We start from the raw sequence: 21,608 nt of genomic DNA, 5'->3' as shown, positions 1-21,608 counted from the left end.
ATTCTTTAATTGTCTTGGTAAATGGCGTATCAACAAAATACAAAACAATTTGGCAACAACTGGTGGACTTACATAAAGTTAGACAAGCTTTGCAACATCTAAAAGACAATAACGAATACCACAAGGAAATAAATATCGAAGAAAGTTTAAGGGAAACAACTGCAATAATTCAAGAGTCATCAGAAACTGGACAATTTGAACTTCTGGATCCTGCTGCAGTATCCACTCTTTTGGACCATTACACAATTCATCCATTTCATTCCAATGAAAGCATAGATGATGCACTAGAAACTTACCAAATGTGACAGACCAAAGGGTCACCAATGAGCATATGGGAAAAAAGTAAAGAAGCACATGCTTTTCCACTGCTATTTCCTACTGGCAAAGGCAGATGATACAATGATAGACCCGCTCAGATTATGGCATCAGAATACCGCTCATTACGAATGTATTTGCAAGATCCACATTTTGTCTAAATCTGGGAATACATATTCCACCTACTCTTTGAAAGTGAACTAGCAACCCTATGTTACGGAGTTGCACACATTTTGAAATCTAGAACCCACTTTCAAAATATGTCAGCTACGCAATTAATACAAAAAGTACAAGAAAAAGATGAGGTTTTACAATCAAGTATAACAAATCTGTTTGCAAACATGTGCGGTACAAAAAAATACTGGTTCCGATGGCACGGAGACGTACGTTGTATGATCAGAAACCTTGGACCACCGACTTGGTTTGTTACACTAAGTTGTGCAGAATATGCATGGGAAGATTTACATGAGTTCCTACGCATATCAAACAACAAAACCAATATAGATATATTAACACCTGAAGAACTTTGCTCTCTAGATCCAGTTAATGCGTCAAGATATTTCCATCATCGTTTCATTGCTATGCTACACTTTATTTGCAATAAAACTTTTCCTCCCCTCGGAGAAGTGCAACACTTCTTTTGGAGAAAAGAATACCAAGCAAGAGGAGCACCACATATTCACGTGCTTTTATGGATCAAAGGTGCACCTAAATTTGGTCACGACAGTGATGCCACTGTTTTGCAGTTCATCCAGAAATATGTCACTTGTGAAATCCCTTCACAACGGACACAGTGACCTGCATGGACAGATTTTACAATTTCAAAGACACAAATGTGGCAAATATTGTCGCAAGTACAAAAACAAAGGGAAATACTACACCAAATGCTGCTTTGGTTTCCCTAGACCAGTTACAGAAACAGGTGAAGTGAACAACTTCATGTCTCCAGTTCGACATGGTGTTAAAAGGTAAATCACTTAGGACCACGTATTATATAAAAAGAACAGAAGAAGCTAAATATGACATGGATTACTTACCGTAAAAGCATTTCTGATGGTTGTATCTGCTTAGATTCACATGCTGTGCATATGGTCCGACATCTAGTGGTAACCGCAGAGTATTGCATCTTGTCTTTCGGGGACCGAAAGGGGACGTCGGCATAGGCGTGTCTGAAACACTATCCCTATTGTGACGTGTGTAGTACCCAAAATCCCTCACGCGCCAAGGTCCCTCCGATTGTTTTTTTGCTGCCATGAGGGAGCCCAAGGCTATAGTGAGTGAGTACATGAAGAGAGAAAGTAGTAAGAAGTCTATGTTCCTTCCACCCCGAGCGGGAAGGCAGGGAGGGCGCATGTGAATCTAAGCAGATACAATCATCAGAAATGCTTTTACGTTAAGTAATGCATGTCTTCTGATGCTTGTTAACCTGCTTAGAATCACATGCTGTGCATAGACTAGCGAGCAGTACCCGGAGTTGGAGGTGGGTTGTGAGAAGGAACACTAGAAAAAAAGATGACTTAGTACTGCTTGTCCCACCCGAGAGTCAGACCTAGAATGAGTGCCTAGGCAATAGTGTTTTGTAAAGGTGTACACAGAACTCCAGGTTGCCGCTTTGCAAATGGACTCTAGGGGAATATTTGCAATGAATGCCCCAGTGCCTCGAGTAGAATGTGCTCTAGGCTTGAAGGGCAGTTCTCTCTTTGCAAGAGTGTAACAGTGTGATGCATTCGACAATCCACCTTGATATTGCTGATTTAGAGACAAGGTCCCCTTCTCTACCAGCTGCTACTGAAACAAATAATTGTGTAGTTTTCCTCAGTGGTTTAGTTCTATCCATGTAGAACATGACTGCCCTGCGCACATCTAGTGTGTGAAGGCTTCTTTCCGCCATGTTAATAGGTCTCTGGAAGAACGTGGGTAGTTTGATTGACTGGTTCACATGGAACCTCGAAATAAATTTCGGCGCGAATCTGGGGTGTGTGCGCAGAACTACCTTATCTTTGTGGACTGTAACAAAGGGGTCCAAAACCGAGAGGGCCTGTAGTTCGCTAACTCTTCTGATAGAAGTGATAGCTACTAGAAAGGTTGTCTTGTAAGTCAGGTCTTTCAGACTAGCTTTATGCATAGGCTCAAAAGGGGGTCTCCATGAGCCTAGTTAAAACCACATTTAGATCCCACCCAGGTGGCTGGGTGAGTGATGGGGGGATACATTCTTTTACCCCTTCCATAAAGGCTTTAATCACAGGTATTTTCCACCACAAAACCTTCTGCTGTGACGTGGTGTAGGCTGACAACGCTGCTAGGTGAACCTTTAAGGAATTGAAGACTAACCCAGAGTCCAACCGATGGGTTAGATATAACACAATGTGTGAAGGCGAGCAATCGGTGAGATTGACGCCTTTGGAACTGTACCAGATGACAAAACGTTTCCATTTGCTGGCATAGCAATAACATGTGTTAGGCTTTCTTGCCTCCCTCAGTATGTCCATGCATCTTTGAGGGAGTTGCAGATGTCCAAACTCTATGACCTCAGGAGCCAGGCTGCTAAGTTCAGAGTTTGTGGGCATGGGTGCAGAGTCTCTCCCCTGTCCTGAGACAACATGTTGTACGGGCAGGGCAGTTTGACTGGTGGGGAGAGGGACATTTCCATCAGGTGCACGAACCAAGGTTGGCGGGCCCACATGGGAGCCACCAGAATCATGGTGACTGGTTCCTGGTGCATCTTGAGTACTATCTTGTTCAGAAGGGGAGTCGGGGGGAGGGGGGTGAGGGGTAAAGCGTAGACAAATTTCCCCGACCAAGTTATCCAGAGACCGTTCCCCTTGGATCGGTTCTGGGGGTACCTGGAGGCGTAATCTTGGCATTGGGCGTTCTCCTGAGTAGCGAACAGGTCGATCTCTGGAAACCCCCATTCTGCAAAGACGTTGGATACAATGTCTTTGCGAAGTCGCTATTCGTACTCTTCTGGCAGAGGAAAATCTCTGTTCCCCTGCAACATGTTGGGATATCAGGAACATCTTGTGTTTGAGAGCCCATATCCAGATGTTTTGGGACAGCTTGGAAAGCACTGGAGAGTGAGTGCCCCCCTGTTTGTTCAGGTAATACATTGCTGTTGTGCTGTCGGTTAGGACCAGCACTGTCTTCCCTTGCAGTTGCTCCTGAAAGGCTTTCAATGCTTTGAACACTGCTAGTAGCTCCAGTAGGTTTATATGGTTGGACGCTACCTGAGGGGACCACACTCCATGCGCTGTCTGTTGATGCAGGTGAGCCCCCACCCCCACCCCGTGAGAGATGAGTCTGTCGTGAGAGTGGCTTCCACTGCAGGGGTGGTGAAGGTTTTCCCCTTCAAGAGGTTCTCATTCGACAACCACTGCAGAGAGAGAACGAGGGCTGGCGAGACAACTAACAGATCTTCCCATTGTCCGCTGGCCTGACACCACTGGCTGTTGAGCTACTCTTGCATGGGATGCATGCGCAGCCGCGCGTGGGGAGCCAAGTACATGCATGACGCCATCATCCCTAGCAAACGCATAGCTTTGCGTACCGTCACCTCTCAACTGGCTACACATACTGAGGAACCTGAGAGAGCATGTTCTGAACCCTCTTGCTGGAAGGGAAGACTAGACCGTCTTCCGTACGAATTAGAGCCCTCAGGAACTGTTTTACTTGGCTGGGGACTAGGCTGGATTTCTTTTCGTTGATAGAAAATCCCAGGCTGAACAGTATGCCTGCTGTTTTTTGGGTGTTTGAAAAACAAAAGTCAAACAAGTCCCCTGTGATGAGCCAATCCTCGAGGTAAGGGTAAACTGGAACTGAAGGTCTGCGCAGGTGTGCCGCTGCCACTGCCAGGACCTTGGTAAACACCCTTGGTGCCGAGGCTATGCCGAAGGGGAGTACCTTGAACTGGTAGTGTTTGTCCTGAATCACAAACCTTAGGAATTTTCTTTGCGCTGGCAGCATTGAAATATGAAAGTATGCATCTTTCATAGCCAATGTTGTCATGAAGTCCCCCTGTTTTAGCAATGGGATCACCTCTTGCAGTGTTACCATGCAAAACTTCTGGGGCTTTATGAACTTGTTCGCTGGGCGCAGGTCTAGAACAGGACGCATGGTGAGATACTTTTGGGGTACAAGGAAGTACACTGAATAGATACCCTTGTTTAACTGAAGAATCGGGACAGCTTCTATGGCGTCCTTTCCCAGCAGTGCTTCCATCTCTTGGATCAGGATCTGCAGATGTTCCGGTGAAAGGTGTCGATGTTTCGGCGGTCTGAACTGTGGAGGTCAGGCGAATTCCACGCAGTAACCGTGGGCGACCGTCTTTAAGACCCACTGGTCTGAAGTTATCCCATCCCATGCCTTGAGGAAAGATGTTAATCGCCCCCCGACCGGGGAGACATGGGAGGGGACCTGGACTTGGTGGTCATTTCTGACCCGAAGTTGACGCTCCTCTGGAATTGGAGCCTCTGCCTCTATTCTTTCCGTGCTTCTGACCCCTTTGGGGGTAGTAAGTGGGGCTTGCAGCAGGTCGACTTGAGTTGAAGTTGCCCGTGCCGAAATTGTTTTGAGCGGCGCGGGCTTATCCTCGAAAGGACCACCGAGAATGACTGCCCCTCTGTGAAGAGGGTTTCTGGGAAATTTGGTGCAGCGACTTAATAGTCTCATGCTCCTTCTTGGCTGTCTCCAACTCATCGTCTACCGCCTTCCCGAAGAGGTTGGCCTCTTCGATTGGTTTGTTGATAATGGATGCCTGGGTCTCAGGCCTGAAGCCCGACGTGCGCAGCCACGCGTGCCTCTTTAGGAGAGTACCCTGTGCAAGAGACCTGCCTGCTGTCTCTGCGGTGTCCAGGGTATTCTTTACCCCATTCTGATTGGCAAGTTTGCCCTCCGAGACAATGGCGAGAAGCTTGGCTCTGGTTGGTTCCGGAACCTCTTGAAGGCCTTCCTGGAGTAGGTTCCATTGGGTGTCGACATAGCTTGCTAGTAACGTCGTGTTATTGGCAATCCGGACGGTATAGGCTGCTGCTGACGTAACCCGTTTGCCTAAGGCATACAGCCTTTTAGACTCCTTGTCTGGGGGACAGGGGGGGGGGGAAGGTGGACTCGGGTTCACAGCCCTATTCTGAGCGGGTGCGAGTAAGGAAGGATCCAGCCATCTTTTAACAGAGCTCAAAAGAGGGACAGACTGGCTTGCCGGAGGTTTTTCATTAATAATGTCCTCAGCGAAATCTTGTTCGGGCAAGGCTTCAACAGTGGTAATTTTAAAAAAATTCCGCTGCTTTCTTCAACATGTTGTTGAAAGCCATTTGATCATCCACCGGGGAAGCTAGCCTCCCAGTTGTCAGTTGCTCCTTGATCTTCCCAATAGTTGTCCAGAAAAGAGGACTCTTCTTCTGTATCAATGTCCCTATACGTGTCCATCTGGACATCTTCTTGATAGTCAACTTGGTGTTGGATATCTTCATGTATTAGAGGGTTAGGGTCTACCCAGGCCTTTTTTGGCAGAGGTTGATCAGAAGCTCTGAAAAATTGCTCCAGCCGATCCATGCACCCCTCGAATTGTTCCGTGGTCCACTTGGATGATCCAAATGGGCCTAACCGAGTAGGGACCGTGGTCTCCGCCCTAAGGCGTTGAGAGGATCTCCTCAGGGTGCTTGAGAGGGGTACCTGGCTTTCTTAGTAAGATTCTTCAGGATCGTCTTCCAAATCCGTGGAAAACTTTTCAGCGGATTGGCCCATAACTTTGGGCAGAACCGGTACTAGGCCTACCGACGTAGCAATCCTATTGATACTCTTACGGATAGACACTGAATCTTCGGCAGACAAAGCTTCTGAAGATGTGTCGGTCGAAACTTCTTCCGCGGCTACAGAAGGGCCTGCGGATAGCTTCTCGGGTAGAAGCCTACTCTTAGTCTTCGGGCCTGTACGGGCCTTGGAAACCGTTGAAGTTTCTTGTACGGAAACTTCGGCGCGTGTAATTTGGGGAGTAGCGCCCTTGTTATGTTTGCTATGCCCAGTCGTCATGTGCTGCTGCGGATGCGGGGAAGGCTTCGGATCAGACCGATCCGTGGGCACCGCCGAAATTTCCGGCGGACCCATTGGCGCTTTTGCCTTTTTCGACGAAGTCGTCGAGGACGGCGCTTGGGTTGTGTGCTTTGTGCTGTGCGATTGTACGCCCCTGTCACTGGGGGTGGTCCCTGTAGCAAGACCGGAGTCGAGCATGGAAGGGTCGTGGATAGGCGTGGCGGCCCTAGAGTAGTCCGCCTCAAGATCTACAACGTCCGCGTTGGACGTTTGGTCATCCGATGTACCCCCTTCACTTTCGGCTGGTGTCGCAGCAGGGCAGGGAGGCTCCACGCCTGACATTTCCGCATGCAGCCCACCGCTTCAACCGGCGCTCCCTAATGGTTTTAGGTTTAAGAAGTTTACACGCCGAACACAGCTTTTCGTCGTGCTCTAGGGGGAGACAAGTGTTACACGACGTGTGCTCGTCTTTCCACGGATATCTGACCCTACACACAGGGCAGAATCTAAATGGAGTCCTTTCCATAGCAGAAGGGAAGGGTGACTAGACCAAAAAGGAAAGCAGTGGAAAAGAGGAAAGACATAACGGTATGGCAAACCCGAGCCCTCTCTCCCTACTGTGTAGGCCGGCCAGAAGGCCCGACCACGTGGCAGTCCGAACACCAGATCTTAGGTGCCGGAACCCACAGCCGTAGACGATTCCCCGTAGTCTTCGTCGAAGATGTTCTTGATGGGCAAAGTGACTTAACGGGGAATAAAACCGACAATTCGGTAAGATAAACAATGTCTCATGAAGAGCTCAGCTATAGGGCGACCAGTTATCCGGGCGGAAAAAAACAATCTGAGGGACCTCGGCGCATGAGGGATTTTGGGTACTACACATGTCACGATAGGGATAGTGTTTCAGACACGCCTATGCCGACGTCCCCTTTCGTTCCCTGAAAGACAAGATGCAATACTCTGTGGTTACCACTGGATGTCGGACCATATGCACAACATGTGATTCTAAGAAGATTAACAAGCATCAGAAATCAATAATTACAATGCAATCATTGCCCTCTTATGGAATGCAACCAGATGTGCAGCAATTCCACTGCAGTTTCACATTATGTTACAGCCTACTTAACAAAAGCAGAAAAAACAGAGCTTCAACACCTCTGGAATGACCAATCATCAGACAAAACACTATCTCAGAAATTGTACAGCCTAGGCATAAAAATGCTCTCTCATAGAGAATGTGGCGCCTATGAAGCAGCAGATCATTTAACGGTACTGCTTTGTATGGAAAATCAGACAATATAGTATGGCTAAGTCCTGCTAAATCTAGAAAAAGAGTTCTGAAATCATATGAGGACATAGAAACAATTGCCAGAAATGATCCCAACAGCCAAGACATTTTAAAAAACAATTTACTGGACACATACTATCCGAACAGGAGTAGCACTTTGGAAAGCTGTGTCTATACCACATAGCTCAAAACTTTGCATACAAAAATAATATAAAACCCGATGAAAGCAAAGGTAGATATAGAGTGATAGATTGTGAAGGCAGTGAAACTTACCAAACGAAGCTTAATCAATCATGTCAAATTGTCATTAAAAACTCAACAGAAAGAACTATATAAAATGTCTCTGCTACAACTTTTTAAACCATGCAGAAAAGAGAAAGAGATACTAGATAACTGACTGCTATGAAGATGCTTTCAAAGCAAATGAAAGCGCTATCACAGATGTGAACTTTACGCAGTACGAAACAATGTTGCACGATGAACAGCAACACGAAGAATAACTACAGGCCCAACTAGTTAAGGACACTTCTGACAGTAGTCAACCTTCTGTAGCAGTAAGCCAAGAACCACTAGGACAGCCACTAATAGCAAATGAGGCAGAATTAGCTATGGCAGAAGTGGAAAACACCATGTGTCACTATCAAGAAGATATAGAAGACTTAACTGTACAACAAGCAAAACTTAAAGATCAGCGCACCATTTTTGAAGAAGTAACAAAACAAATTGCACATGGTGTACAACACGTAAATAAAGAATGTACCTGACAAAATTACAAACCTATACTGCTGTATGTCAGTGGTGAAGCTGGGTCAGGAAAAACATTCTTAATCAAAATCATCAGCAAGTTCCTTCAACAATTGACAAACAACAAACTGTCAGCTGTTGTACCTGCCCCCACAGGTTTAGCTGCCTATAACATAGACGGTGTCACTTTACACCGATTACTACTCCTTCCAGTAGAACACCAAAACAAATTAGACTATTACAAACTTTCCGCAGAAACTGCAATGGAACTATGCAGAGTATTAAAACAAATGAAAATGCTACTAACAGATGAAGTGAGCATGGTCTCCAACCTAATTTTGGCTTTGATTCACCTCAGATTGCAAGAAGTACTTAAAACAAACTACGAAGAACTCTTTGCAGGGAAACACATTATCGGTTTCGGAGATCTTTGGCAACATTTCCAATGCAGAGAATTAACAGAAAACATGCGACAATCTGCAGATCTCACTTACAGCAACATTTTAAAAAATATTAGAGTTGGTGTAGTATTTTAAGTACAAGCAATATTGAAAAAACGGCACATTCATATATTTATGGCGATAAAGCATGTGCTACTGGTGTTATGGAACAATTAGCGCACACAAATGTCAATTGTATGGCCTTAATGCCAACTCTAGCAAGCTGTTTCAAATTCAATAAAACAATGTTAAAAAAAGAAATGCAACCAATAATGGAAATTTGCGCCACAGACAAACTAGATGTACATGGTATGACACTACCCATGTGTGAGCAAGCCACAACAAGACTAAATACCTTAGAAAATTCAATCTCCAATACAGCTGGGTTAGAAAAAATATTAAAATTATCCTTAAATTGTAGAGTAATGCTTAAGCGTAACCTTGACGTGGAGCAAGGGCTTGTTCATGGGGCACTGGGTACAGTTGTTTTCTTTCAAACATACCCACGTGACAACAACATTCAGTTTGTCAATATTCGCTTTGACAAAATTTCAGAAGTGAAAAGGATAGGGCGCTCAACTGCTTGATTCCTTCTCTTCAAAGACACGTATGTACATAGAGAACAATTTTCTCTAACTCTTGCATATGCAGTCGCCATTCATAAATCCCAAGGTCTTACCCTAGACAAAGCATTTATAGATATAGGAAACACAGTCTTTAAAGAAGGCATGAGCTACATAGCACTATCATGCTTACGTACACTTGACGGTCCATTTCTAATTAACTTTGATGCAAGTAAACTGAACGCTGATATTCCTTGCATTTTAGAATACAATAACACTGTGTTCACTGTACACCCCCCATCTGAAACCATATCCTGTTCCAGAAAAAGTAAAACGTGGTAAAAAAACTAATTCAAACAGAAATGCAACAGAATCTGACAGCAATCCCTTCAAAGAAAACAAAAGAAGCTAAAACTTCATCAATTACCACAAGCAAAGAAACCTATTAGGGAAAGTAAATCGGGTACTTCTTCAAAGAAGGAACAGAAACTCCGAAAAAAGGACTCAGAGACAGAACTAGCTGGTCCATTCAAATTTTCAAATGAAACTGGTGTAAGTTGCTATGCAAATGTAGCAATGAATATTCTATTTCAATTGCCACAAATTGTTAACAATATTTACTTACACAGTACAGACAAATTGTGTTTGCAAATGTTAGTCCTTCATAGAAACGCAACAAACAATCCTGACAACACGTACAGTGTTCACGGAATAAGACAAGAATTGGACTACTGTGCTGGAATGGTGAGATTCACTATAAACTCACAAGAAGATCCACAAGAATTTCTAATGTACTTACTACAAGTAGTGGAAAACAACATACCTATAAATTATATTTTCCAGATTTCATACATGTGGAAACATACATGCACTCTCTGTAACAATGTGATACAGGAAGAAATCCCAAATGAGCGATTTGCGTATTTATCCATATCTAATTGTGAATCCATTCCATTTCAGCAACTTGTACAGAATGCAAACCATGGCAGATTATGTACTATGTGCAATTCAGATAATCGCTCTACCTTACTGATACAAACACATAGTAACTACATAATACTTATGCTTCTACGTTATAATGCAGATGGTACCAAAAACAAATGCAAGCTGACTGGATTCACACACGGTCAAGTGTCACTTGGAAAGAAAACCTTTACAACAATAGGTATAATCTTCCACGCAGGAGCTACAACCAATGCAGGCCACTACACTGCATACATTAAAAAGAAATGTGGATGGTTCGAATGTAATTATAGCACCATTACTCTAAAGCAGAGATTGCCAATCTTACAAATGCGTATTTAATCTTCTTAAAGCCGAAATTTAATAACTAATGTGTACTTCAACATTACCAAAAATTCAAGTAAAACACTATAAACAGTTAGAATACGCCAACAGGTATCTGTTTTTAAAAATCTGCAACAATGCAACAGACATAACATTAATCAGAAAGAACAAGGAAACACTCAAAAAACAAAAATAGTTTGTAGCATAGCAAAGAAAGGGTTTTTTTTAAAAAAAAAAATCAGACAAGGATTTTTTTCCCCCAGACCCAAGGATTTGAAAAGAAAACACAGAAACTGAGCAAAATGCACAGTACACTGGTTTGTAAACTAAATATGAGGGTCAGAAAAAAAGCTAAAATGTCTATTGTACAATGTAATAAGTCTTCATAAAATACAAACACTAACATGCTCTTTTCTTTCATCACAGAAATAAAAAAAGGATATTTCCGCCAAATACTAAAGTCATGTAAGAAATATATGGATTCTCAACAAAGTAACAGTAAGTCTAATTACACTCCTGTCATACATATTCGAATCTACACGTGTAATCTATGGCAGTAATATGGTGCAGTGGCTGTAGGCTGGCCCTAGCGTCTTGGATGTATAACCTACCACCTACACCCTGCGGCCAAGCTACCAAGACTATAGGTCCTACCCACAACCATCGCAGCATATCAAAACCATGGTGCTTCTAACTTCACTACTTATAAGTTTACTCTTGGGTGCATGGTCTGCAGCCATGCACCTAAGACGCTAGGTTGTGCACACAACCACCGCACCACAGCACACCCATGTTCACTTATAACCTCACTGCTTATGACTTCAGTCTTGGGTGCATGACTCTTGGTCCTGGCCAGAACCACCACAGCATAATGCACCCATTGTGGCTTCTAACTTCACTACGTATAAAGTTGGGTTTGGGAGCATGGCCTTTGGCCATGCACTCAAAACGGTAGGCCCTCCCCACAACCACCTGAATGATGTTTGATACTACGGGTGTACCTATAACTGTAATATGCTGCAGTAGTTGTGGCCACAGGCTACAGTCTTGGGTGTAAGGCCATAGATTTTTAAATGTATGGGTATGCAGTATATAAAACCCACAGTGGCTTATAACTCCAGTGCTTATAACCTTGTTCTTGGGTGCATGGCGTTTGGCCATGCACCAAAGAGACTACGTCCGGGCCACAACTACCACACCATATCACACCCACTACGTATAAATGTGCTGTTGGGTGCATGGCCTTCGGCCATGTACCCATGACTGCAGGCCCTCACCACAACCACCTGAGTGATGTTCGATACTACAGGTGTATCTATAGCTGTGATATGCTGCAGTGGTTGTGGCCAGGGCCTAGAGTCTTAGGTCTATGTCCATACATATTTCAATGTATGGGTGTGCCGTGGCTTATAACTCCACCCAAGACTCTACACACTCCCCACAACCATCTGATCGATAATGAATACTACAGGTGTATCCATTGATGTGACATGCTGCGGTGGTTGTGGCCAGGGCCTAGAGTCTTGGAAGTATGGCCTACAGCCACAAACCCAAGACTCTAGGCCCTGGCCATAACCATCGCAGCATATTACACCCACGGTCGCTTACAAATTATTAGCACACCCATAGAATGAAACATTGTAACTGTAGCATGTACTCAATTTGTACCCAGGACTCTAGGCCCTGTCCACGCCTAACAGATACATAATCGAATGTATGGGTGTGATGTATGAATGTGATATGCTGCAGTGGTTGTGGGCAGGGTCTACACTCTTGGGTGTATGGCCTACGGCCTGCAGCCATGCACCCAAAAGTCTACGTCCTGCCCACAACCACCGCACTATATAAAACCCATGTTGGCTTATAACTTTAGAGCTTATACATTTGTTCTTGGGTGCATGGACATTGGCCATGCACCCAAGAATTCAGGCCCTCCCCACAACCACCTGAGTGATGTGCGATACTACGGGTGTATCTATAGCTGTGATATGCTGCAGTGGTTGTGGCCAGAGGCTAGACTCTTGGCTGTATGTCCATAGATATATCAATGTATGGGTGTGCAGTGGCTTATAACTCCAGTGCTTATAACTTTGTTCTTGGGTGCATGGCCTACGTCTATGCATCCAAGACTCTAGGCCCTGGCCACAACCATTGCAGCATGTCACACCCATGGCGGCATATAAATCAATAGCACATCCATGGAAAAAAAAAATAATAATTACGGCATGTACTCAATTTCAATGCTCGCTAACACCACGCGTGTCCTTAGAACAGTTTCAAGTTGCCTGCGCACAGCACGGGCTGAAGTCTACCCTTATGAGACCCCTAATTTTCTGTACTTACAAACATCCCGAATAAGGCAGGCATAGGGAATACATCATTAACACCTACCGCCTGAACAAATACAGTTTTTCACCCATCGCTTACTGTCTTGACCTCCCCAAGCACTCTGACACAGCAAAACAGTTTCCGAAATAGCATTTTGCCGCTGTGCTGTCGGCGGATCCAAGATGTCGGGCGCATCCAAACAATCTGACGCAGAACAAGGCTCACTGCAGCCAATCGGCAGAGACGTTGTCTGTCCGCGGTCATGACGCCAGCTCCTTAGCCAATTGGTATCTTGTCCGCGGAGCGAACAAGGAAGTGTGACCGCAGAGCGGACAGATATCACTAATATTTTTAGACCTATTTTTTGGTCGTTTTAAAATTAAACTACTGCACAGATTGTCACCAAATTTACAAAAGCACGCTTTCGGGACCAAGCCCCTGCCACAAATTTGGTAAAAATCTGTCCAGCGGTTTGGCCTGTAGGCGTGAGCAAAGTTTTCCCCCCATTCAGTCTATGGGGAAAAAAAGACGTTTTGGGACCGGGATCCCCCCCACCACCCCGGACCAAACATCACGAAACTTTGCAAAAAAATTCAGAGTGGCCCATATACTTTTTTTTGCAAAGTTTGGTGAGGATTCGTCCAGGGGGAGCGGATTTATAGGCCTCCCAAAAAGTGCTCTTCCTATGGAAACAGATATTTTACCATACTACACAGCACCTCCAGCTCGAGCAGTGTTTCATATTTGCTTTTTCGATGGTCAAGTTTCTCACCTGTTCCACTTGGTCTAACCGTTTCCTCAGATTTTCGTTCAGGTATGTCTCCACCCGTGTAATTGTGCCTTCTAGCTTAATTCTTTCATTCAGCAGCTGTCTGTTTTCCTAAAAGTACAGAAGCAACATAAGTGTCACAAAACATTTCAAAAGTGATAGTGTATAATGTCCATAAAGTACCTTAATATGAGAATAATTTCCATCTTTCTTATTTTATTTCCATCACTTCGCCTGGACAAGTTCTGATAATGAAATTGAAGAACATGTTACTTGCCTTTGGGAATGTGGCTTTCCGCCCGCAGATTCTCAATCGTTTGAAATTACACCTAGGTGCAGACCTTTCTAGAAACCTTAACTATTTTTGTTTGTTTTGTTAATTGGATTGTGAGAAACCTTGCACATGAGCACATACAGCTGAATGGGAATCCTATGTATAAAGGCCTTACATCAGTAGATGAGATGTAGCGTCAGATACAATAACAGGTGAATCAGGGAGTCAATGAGACAGCAAGAGGGTCTGGCACCACTGTTACAAACATACATATTATAGGAATATGAAGTATGTACATGCTACAAGATTATCATTCACAGTATTTACAACTGTATACACGTGAAGTGGAAGGGGTGGGGTAATATGAGAACAGAATGAGGATACCACCAGACAGGTCAACCGCGCCTTTCAAGGAAAGGAGGTGATTTTTCCAGACAGCCTTGGAGCCAGATAGTGTGTGCATGAAATTGATATTAGAAGATGGGAGTCTCAGTGGCATTGGGGAGGTTTTTCAGAAACCCTTTGGCGAGGGGTTTAGAAGACCAAACCAGTAGTGAAGTAACAAGGCGTTGACCAAGATTGTAAAACAAAAAATAATTTAAAAAAAATAAATCACTCAATGGTAACATAGCTGAGCAACCCCAATTCCTTTCACTTAAGAGGGAAGCGGACACGTCTCATGGTAGGACTACACATGAACACAAAATACCCTGCACAATATAGGAAGATGTATGTGGTATTTAGTATAAGAATTTGTTAGGGAGATTTGTTTCCACTACATCCTGGTGAAGGGTGTGAAACCATCCATCATAAGAATAAGACAGGGTAACCACCAAAGATAGTCCAAACTCTATTGTTGGACTTAGCAGAGCATTCTTGGCTTCACTCAAGGGAAGGCATAAGGCTGGTGGATAGGTATAGCTAATCCCAACAGATAACCCAAGAAATTACACTGCAGAGATATACTGAAAAATGTACATTTCTATTGCACAATTAGGCAACTATAAGTTCAAATAATTACCCTGGTTAGGCAAAAAGGACAGTGTACAGCAAAAACAATAACGTGCCTTCAAATAGACCCTTCCCACTCCTAAAGCTAAATGTAAGTCCTATATCTGTTGGCAGCCCTTCTACAATGTAATGCTAAGCAGTGAAGAGACCAGGGATTCTTACACAGACCGATAAAAACTATCCACAGATCATGGAATCGCCAGGCCAGTACATGGGTTGAACGGTTGTTTTCCCCGCAACCTCCAAAACATACATACCTAAAATGGGAAATGTTAGAAAAAAAGAGGGAGTGAAAGGGTTACAACAAATTACAAACCTAGTCCACAGGATCATCCAAAAATACAATACAGTAAAATGTGATGTAAAGAACTGGGCACTGCTAGATCTCAGTTCATCCCTAGAAACACAAATACATTACAACACTTGTAAAAGTGTACAAGGTTACTCCTATGAGAAAAGAATAAACTGCATTTTTACATGACATTTCCTACGAAAAATATCAATCACTGGAACCTTCTAACATTACAGTTTTTGGTGGAGAACCGAACACAAGGGTATTCATATGGATTTCTGAAATCTAGCTTGGTTGAGTGAGTCGGAAGCGGCTGTAAAGGTTTTGACTGAGGGTTGAGAAACAGCGCGGCTTGACACATGTCCGTGCTACGCCTCTGCTACGTTTCGTCCCATCTCTTTGTTTTTTCCTCTAGGATCCGACCTTGCGGAGAGCCAAGAAAGCCGAGAGAAGTGTCCCAGCGTCCCGGAAGGGTTGGTGCTAGGCTGGAGCCAGAACCGCGAGTCACAGCCACAGAGGTGCATAAGAAGAGCTGTGGATGGTGAGCCATGAGAGGAGCTCTGGCTAACCGGGTAAGCCTGATCAGGGGACAGACCCATTCACCTCTGCTAGGTGTTAGGGTTGGAAAGCGCAGCAGAGAGTTTTTGGCCCGTATTTGGTGACTTTTGCCTGCTCGCACCCCCCACTCCGCTCTCCTCGTCGAGGGATAAGACATATGGCCTCTAGCTACTTTTTCCGAAGCGGGGCCCTAACAGACTTACGGGCCCCGTAACACGATGGCGACAAGTTCCCAGGGCCCGCCGGTACAGACACAGACGATTAACTAAAATTCCCTGCAAATCCAGGCACAAGTCCATGGAAATGCTGATAGCCCCCCGGAATTGAGCTTGGTGCCCTCCCCCGATCACGGGGCAGCACAAAATGAACAGTTAGTGTTGTAAGACCTGGCTTCACCCGTTATGCGGGGCACGGGGGGGGGATTGACTACACCACATAATCAAAAGCAGAGGCTACTTTTGGCTGGGCTGGAATCCAGTCACAACCACCACAATTAAAAGGAAAATCCAGGACTACTTCTCAAAAAAAAAAAAAAAAAAAAAAAATTAAAAAGAAGTAGCAGAAGTCTGGGCGATCTGGAGCTGGCAGGTACAAGGAGGGAGGAAGGCATTTTGGGACTGAAGGAGAGGGATGCGGATGACCAGTCTTTGATGCACGAGGGAGACAAATTGGAAGTCTCCACTAAACTGGGGAGGGTCTATGAAATCTGCTACTCCAATTAAGTCCGATACTGGCCTCCGCCCGCACATCTGGAATCAGAACTACCCCTGGGGCAAACAATATTGGAAAACCTGCCAGGGGTGGTGGCTACGGAAGGGAGGTTCCAGACCTTGAACCTCGTACTGAACTCGCTAGTAAACGTCTTTGACCTACTAAAAAAAGGGAAGTTCAGGTCCAGTCGGGAATTCTCATGGAATTCGCGAAAGAAATGGGAGAATGTGATTCCTCTCAAACAGGGCTGCGCAACTTAAACACCTCTATAATGACAAATATCCTGGAGTTGAAGTTGGACTTGGCTAACCATTCACAGTGAATGGTGACAAACAAGGGACTAACATTGGAAGCCCTGTTAAAACTGGACAAGCTTCTGGAAAAGACTGTGAAGCTACTAGTAGTAGAGCCTACTGGAATTTTAGGTAGGGCCACAAAGGAATTGGCAGAAACATCGGCTTTTGACAATCTTTGATATCCCGCTATCGGATTCAGTGCTTAATGAGTAGGGGGATGTTGGCTGAAGCAAAGGTCTGGCAGAAGAAGGCAACTCAACGAGACCGGCCCCAGAAGATCCTACTAAATCTCCGGCTGTCCAAGAAGTGAGCAAAACGAAGAAAAATAAACGGAAGGGGAAATCAGGGATTTCTAATGTAGTAGAGGCAATGTCCAAAACAACCAACCAAAAAGCCAGCAAAAATAATAAATCAACCACCTCTAGTTTTAATCAGTCACTATCCTATCCAATCCGGTGGTGGCATCATCGAAAACAAACCAAAAACATCTAAGAAACACAGGAGGAGTAGCTCCCCCTAATGGTAGCAAACATTCAGAGGGGGGTGGGAAACCCGGAAGGGTTGATCAAACTGAAGCCCAAGAGATGGCTCATAATGATGTGACTGAGCCTGTGCAGGTTAAGGAAAGCATTGGTATCCAGACAGAAGGGATCTGGGGAGGTGGTCCAGAAGGCAGAACTTCGGGCCCTGTCGCGAGTCAACCAAAGCAACCTGCTAACTTGGGCCCGATTGTCCTGCAAGGCAAATTACAGGCTGATAAAATGATAGCAGGATCTGAATTTCCATTAAGGCCTACCACTCCGTCTGAGCAGACAAAATGAAGTGAGGCCGGATACGACATTTACATTCCAAGGCTCTGGATTAAATCCATAAAGGGGGGGGGGGGAGAATCAGAGAGCACTGAACCGCAGTTCCTTATTGGAAAGCTTTAAGAAAATCCCAGATCTATACCTACTATCAAGCGAGGATATAGAATTTGTCCGCTTTCCGGATAGAGACACTCTGTGACTGCAGTGGACATAGGTCTAAAATCCAAGCTGCCAGCAAAAGCAATTCTGGCGGCAGAACTATACCAGAACAGGAGTTATGAAGTCTCAACAACCAGGCCTGAGAAAGATCAAAATATGCCCCAGGCAAGATTGAGGGGCGGGGCATTAATACTGCAGTATCTGCACCTCCTTTGAATCTAGATACCCAGGCGTCAACAGCTGGGAAACGTGGTTGTAGATAGATACCAAATCAAAGATCAAAGGCTTGGTCAATGCTACCAGAGACTCTAACCCAAATATTTGAGAAACTGGGAGCAGGGGAGGTTTCACTCTAGCCCCATGGGCTTGGAAACGTGTGACATGGAATACTAGGGGTCCTAACATGACTTATTTTTTTTTTGGACTGCACGATCCGATAATGCTACAAGAGAGCTGGTTAACCGAATCCTTCCAGATGGATGGATTTACAACCTTTCATCCATTGGCGACCCATACAAAACTGTGGTAGACCCTTCGGGAGGCCTGGTAATAAGCAGTCCGAAATTCTTGCTGCATAGACTCAATTGATCACCACGAACATGAGAGGTATTCAGGCAGTAAAGCTGAATTTACCTGACAAAACTGATCAGAAAGGAATTGTGGTAGTAAATCTTTATTGGAATGAATCCTAGGTTGACCTAGGGGCCTTCTTGGAAGGATTGGCAGATTTGCTCTTAGAGATAAGAATGGGCAGGGGGCATCCTGAAGTGCTTCTAGCAGGTAACCCTAACTCCTAATTCATCCCCGTAATCAAAAGGGTAGCAAGGGGCATTTTAGGGGCCTGGTAAGGGGGGAAAAGGTAAGTTGGAATCTGGTGATGGCAAATGGGTCCATAAGGGGAGAAGTCCCTTCAGTAGCCACATGGAGCTGGGGCCCATGAAGCTCAATTCTGCACTATATATTTCTGTCTCCCTGTTTATTCGCCCTCTTAAGAGATCTGGGTTGGGGAGGAGAGCGGGGGGGCGGTGCGTGGGGAGGGGGTTAAGGGGAGTGACCACAGGAGAATTGGCCTAATAAACAGGGATTTTCGATTAAAACATGATGGCCTATCCGTGGATGTGGTTCTGAATGAAGGCAAGAACAGACTCCTAAGCTTTAAGAAAGGGGTATGAGGTTAAATGAAGTATGAGTGACGTAGAACTGGGCCTGGAATGTAAACCAACTAATTTTCAAGTCTTTCTATGGTCTTTAGAGCAGCCGAATGCCCGGTCCATCATTAGGCTTACCAATCCTCTGCACTCATTTGATGAGGAGGTCTGTATGAGAACGATCTCTCAGAAAAGCCTCAAGGATACTAGGAACTACTCTGTTAGATCCCCTGACCTATAGGTTAAAGAAAAAGAAAAACTCCAGATTGTGTACACAAATTGGATACGGTTTAAGAAATATCAGTGTACCAGAACGATGGAGAGGCTATGCTAAGAGCTTTGAGGAAGGGTAACTCCCGTAATTTTTGGTCCTTGGTTAACCGGGCAGAGAACTCCCAAGTGCTCCTGTTGAGCAACGTAATAGGGGAGAGGGAATGGTGTGAACATTTCGCACAAGTATAGAGGAAGCCGCAGAGTGGATATCCAGCTAAAGAGTGGGATGCCCCATGGCATATAGAAATATCGGAGGAGATAGTTCTGGAGCAAATCAGTAAATCCTCATCTTCTAGGGCATCTGGCCCGAATGGGCTCACAAATGCCATCATGAAGAGCAATGAGGCAACCTGGTCTAGACTTTTGGACACACTGAGAAGATCCTTGGGGAGCAACGCTTTCCTTCCTCCTGGAAATCCTCCATCATTATCCCGATCTATAAGGGAGGAAACCGAGCGAACCCTGGAAACGATCGCCCGATCTCCCTCCTGGACGCTGATTGTAAGATCTTCTGAGGGCTGATTCGGAGGGAGCTGGAGGCCTGGTCAATGAAATAAGAAACATTAGCAAAGGCCCAAATAGGCTTCAGGAGGAGCCAGTCTACATCTTTAAATGGATTGGTTCTGAATCTAGTCAGTGAAAACTCTTGGGTAAAAGGAGGCCCTGCCCTATATGGTGCCTGGATCGATCTATCGAAGGCATTCAATATAGTATGCAGAGAGTGCCTTTGGGCTAAGCTCGATGCCTGGGGAAGGCCGAGGCACCTTTTAGCTATACTGGCAAGCCTCCATGAAGTCATCTTCATAAATATCAGACTGAATACAACGGGCGAGCAGTCGGTCCTGGTAGGGGTGGACAGAGGGGTAAGGCAGGGTTGCCCCCTAGACCCATTATGTTCAACCGCTACTTGTCTGATTTGGACAGAAGATGGGTTCCCGCGGCATTGGTCAGCCCAAAGATAGGAGGTACTTCTGTCAGATGGCTGGCTTATGCTGATGATACAGTCCTACTGGACTATTTTCCCGTCGGTCTGCAGCGCCTTTTAAAAGCGATGTGGAAATATGCAGATAAATGAATTGGAGATGAATGCAAAAGAAATCAAACATAATGACAATAGACAGCAGGACACATTCAATAGGCAAGCCATGGTTACAGGGTAAGGAACAAGTTACATACCTGCAACTGTTGTTCTCCAGTATGGGTCTGGCATGGATTCACATGCTCATGAATAATCTCCGTCGTCAGGCTGGGAAACCTCGGTAAAGAAGTAAAGAAAAAAAAATCAGTTTCAGTTTCATTTCTGAACTGTCTTTCTCCTAACAACCAATCACTGAGCTCTGGGTCATACTGCCCCCCAGCCAATGACTGCCCTCTACCTAAGCCCCTCCTCTGGCAGCCATCTTCAGATTTGGTAGCACGTAAAGTGGCAGTAGGACCAAGAGAAGAGCCGCAGAGGGGTAAGGAGGGAGGGTTTGCATGTGAATCCATGACAGACCCATGCTGGAGAACAACAGTTACAGGTAAGTAACTTGTTCCTTCTCCAGCATGGGGTCTGGCATGGAATCACATGATCATGAATAAGGAATACATAGCAGTACACACATGTACAACCACGGTAGGTGGCAAGGCTTAACAGAAGCATCTCTTACCGCCTCATCAGGCTCACCTTCAAGCTAACAGGTTGCGCAGCACTGCTTGGCCGACTCTGGACCCCTCCCTGGAATCCCTGTCGACGCAGTAGAATTTTGTGATGGTGGGAGTCGACCTCCAAGTAACAGACCCACAGATGTCCAGCAGGGGCACACCAGACAGGAATGCCGTACTTGCAGCCATCGCTCTTGCGAATGGGCTCTCGGACAGCCAGGCAACAGTCGGTTTGCCAACCAGTGACAATGGGTGATGCCTCCGGAGAGCCACCTGGAAATGAAAGCCTTGGAGAGGGCCTTCCCATGATTCACAGGACCAAAGTTCACAAAAAGTTGCAACGTCTTCCGGAAACTCTTTGTGTGGTCCACATAGAACTTCATCACTTTAGCCACATCCTGCGAGTGCAAAGTCCTTACAGCCGGCAACAAAGGCGTCAGAAAACGTACAGGTAACACCAAGGGCTCGTTTAGATGAAAGTCTGATGGCACCTTGGGCATGAAGGAGGGGTGCGTCGGCAGCACCACCCTAGTGTCGTGAAAAGTCAAGTAGGGTGGCTTACAGGACAGGGCCTGAGAATCTCTCCCACCCGTAGTGCAGAGGTGATGGCCACGAGGAACGCTGTCTTCCATGACAAAATCTTCATCAGAGCTGAATGCGTAGGTTCCAATGGAG

The 21,608-nt window shown here is 45.2% G+C and overlaps 1 protein-coding gene across 1 annotated transcript in view; it reads right to left on the bottom strand.

Annotated features, from left to right (window-relative positions):
- Positions 1-21,608, bottom strand: part of SMC3 (structural maintenance of chromosomes 3) — a 1,173,064-nt gene that overhangs the window by 316,994 nt on the left and 834,462 nt on the right. The window contains exon 22 of the mRNA XM_069611771.1: positions 13,762-13,869. Within this exon, the coding sequence (XP_069467872.1) occupies positions 13,762-13,869 (108 nt within the window). The remainder of the gene's footprint in view (positions 1-13,761; positions 13,870-21,608) is intronic.

This window comes from Ambystoma mexicanum, chromosome 8 (genome assembly GCF_040938575.1).
Source record: "Ambystoma mexicanum isolate Mex_15411 chromosome 8, UKY_AmexF1_1, whole genome shotgun sequence".
NCBI classification, from domain to species: Eukaryota; Metazoa; Chordata; class Amphibia; order Caudata; family Ambystomatidae; genus Ambystoma; species Ambystoma mexicanum.
This window is presented reverse-complemented; position numbering and strand designations above follow the sequence as displayed.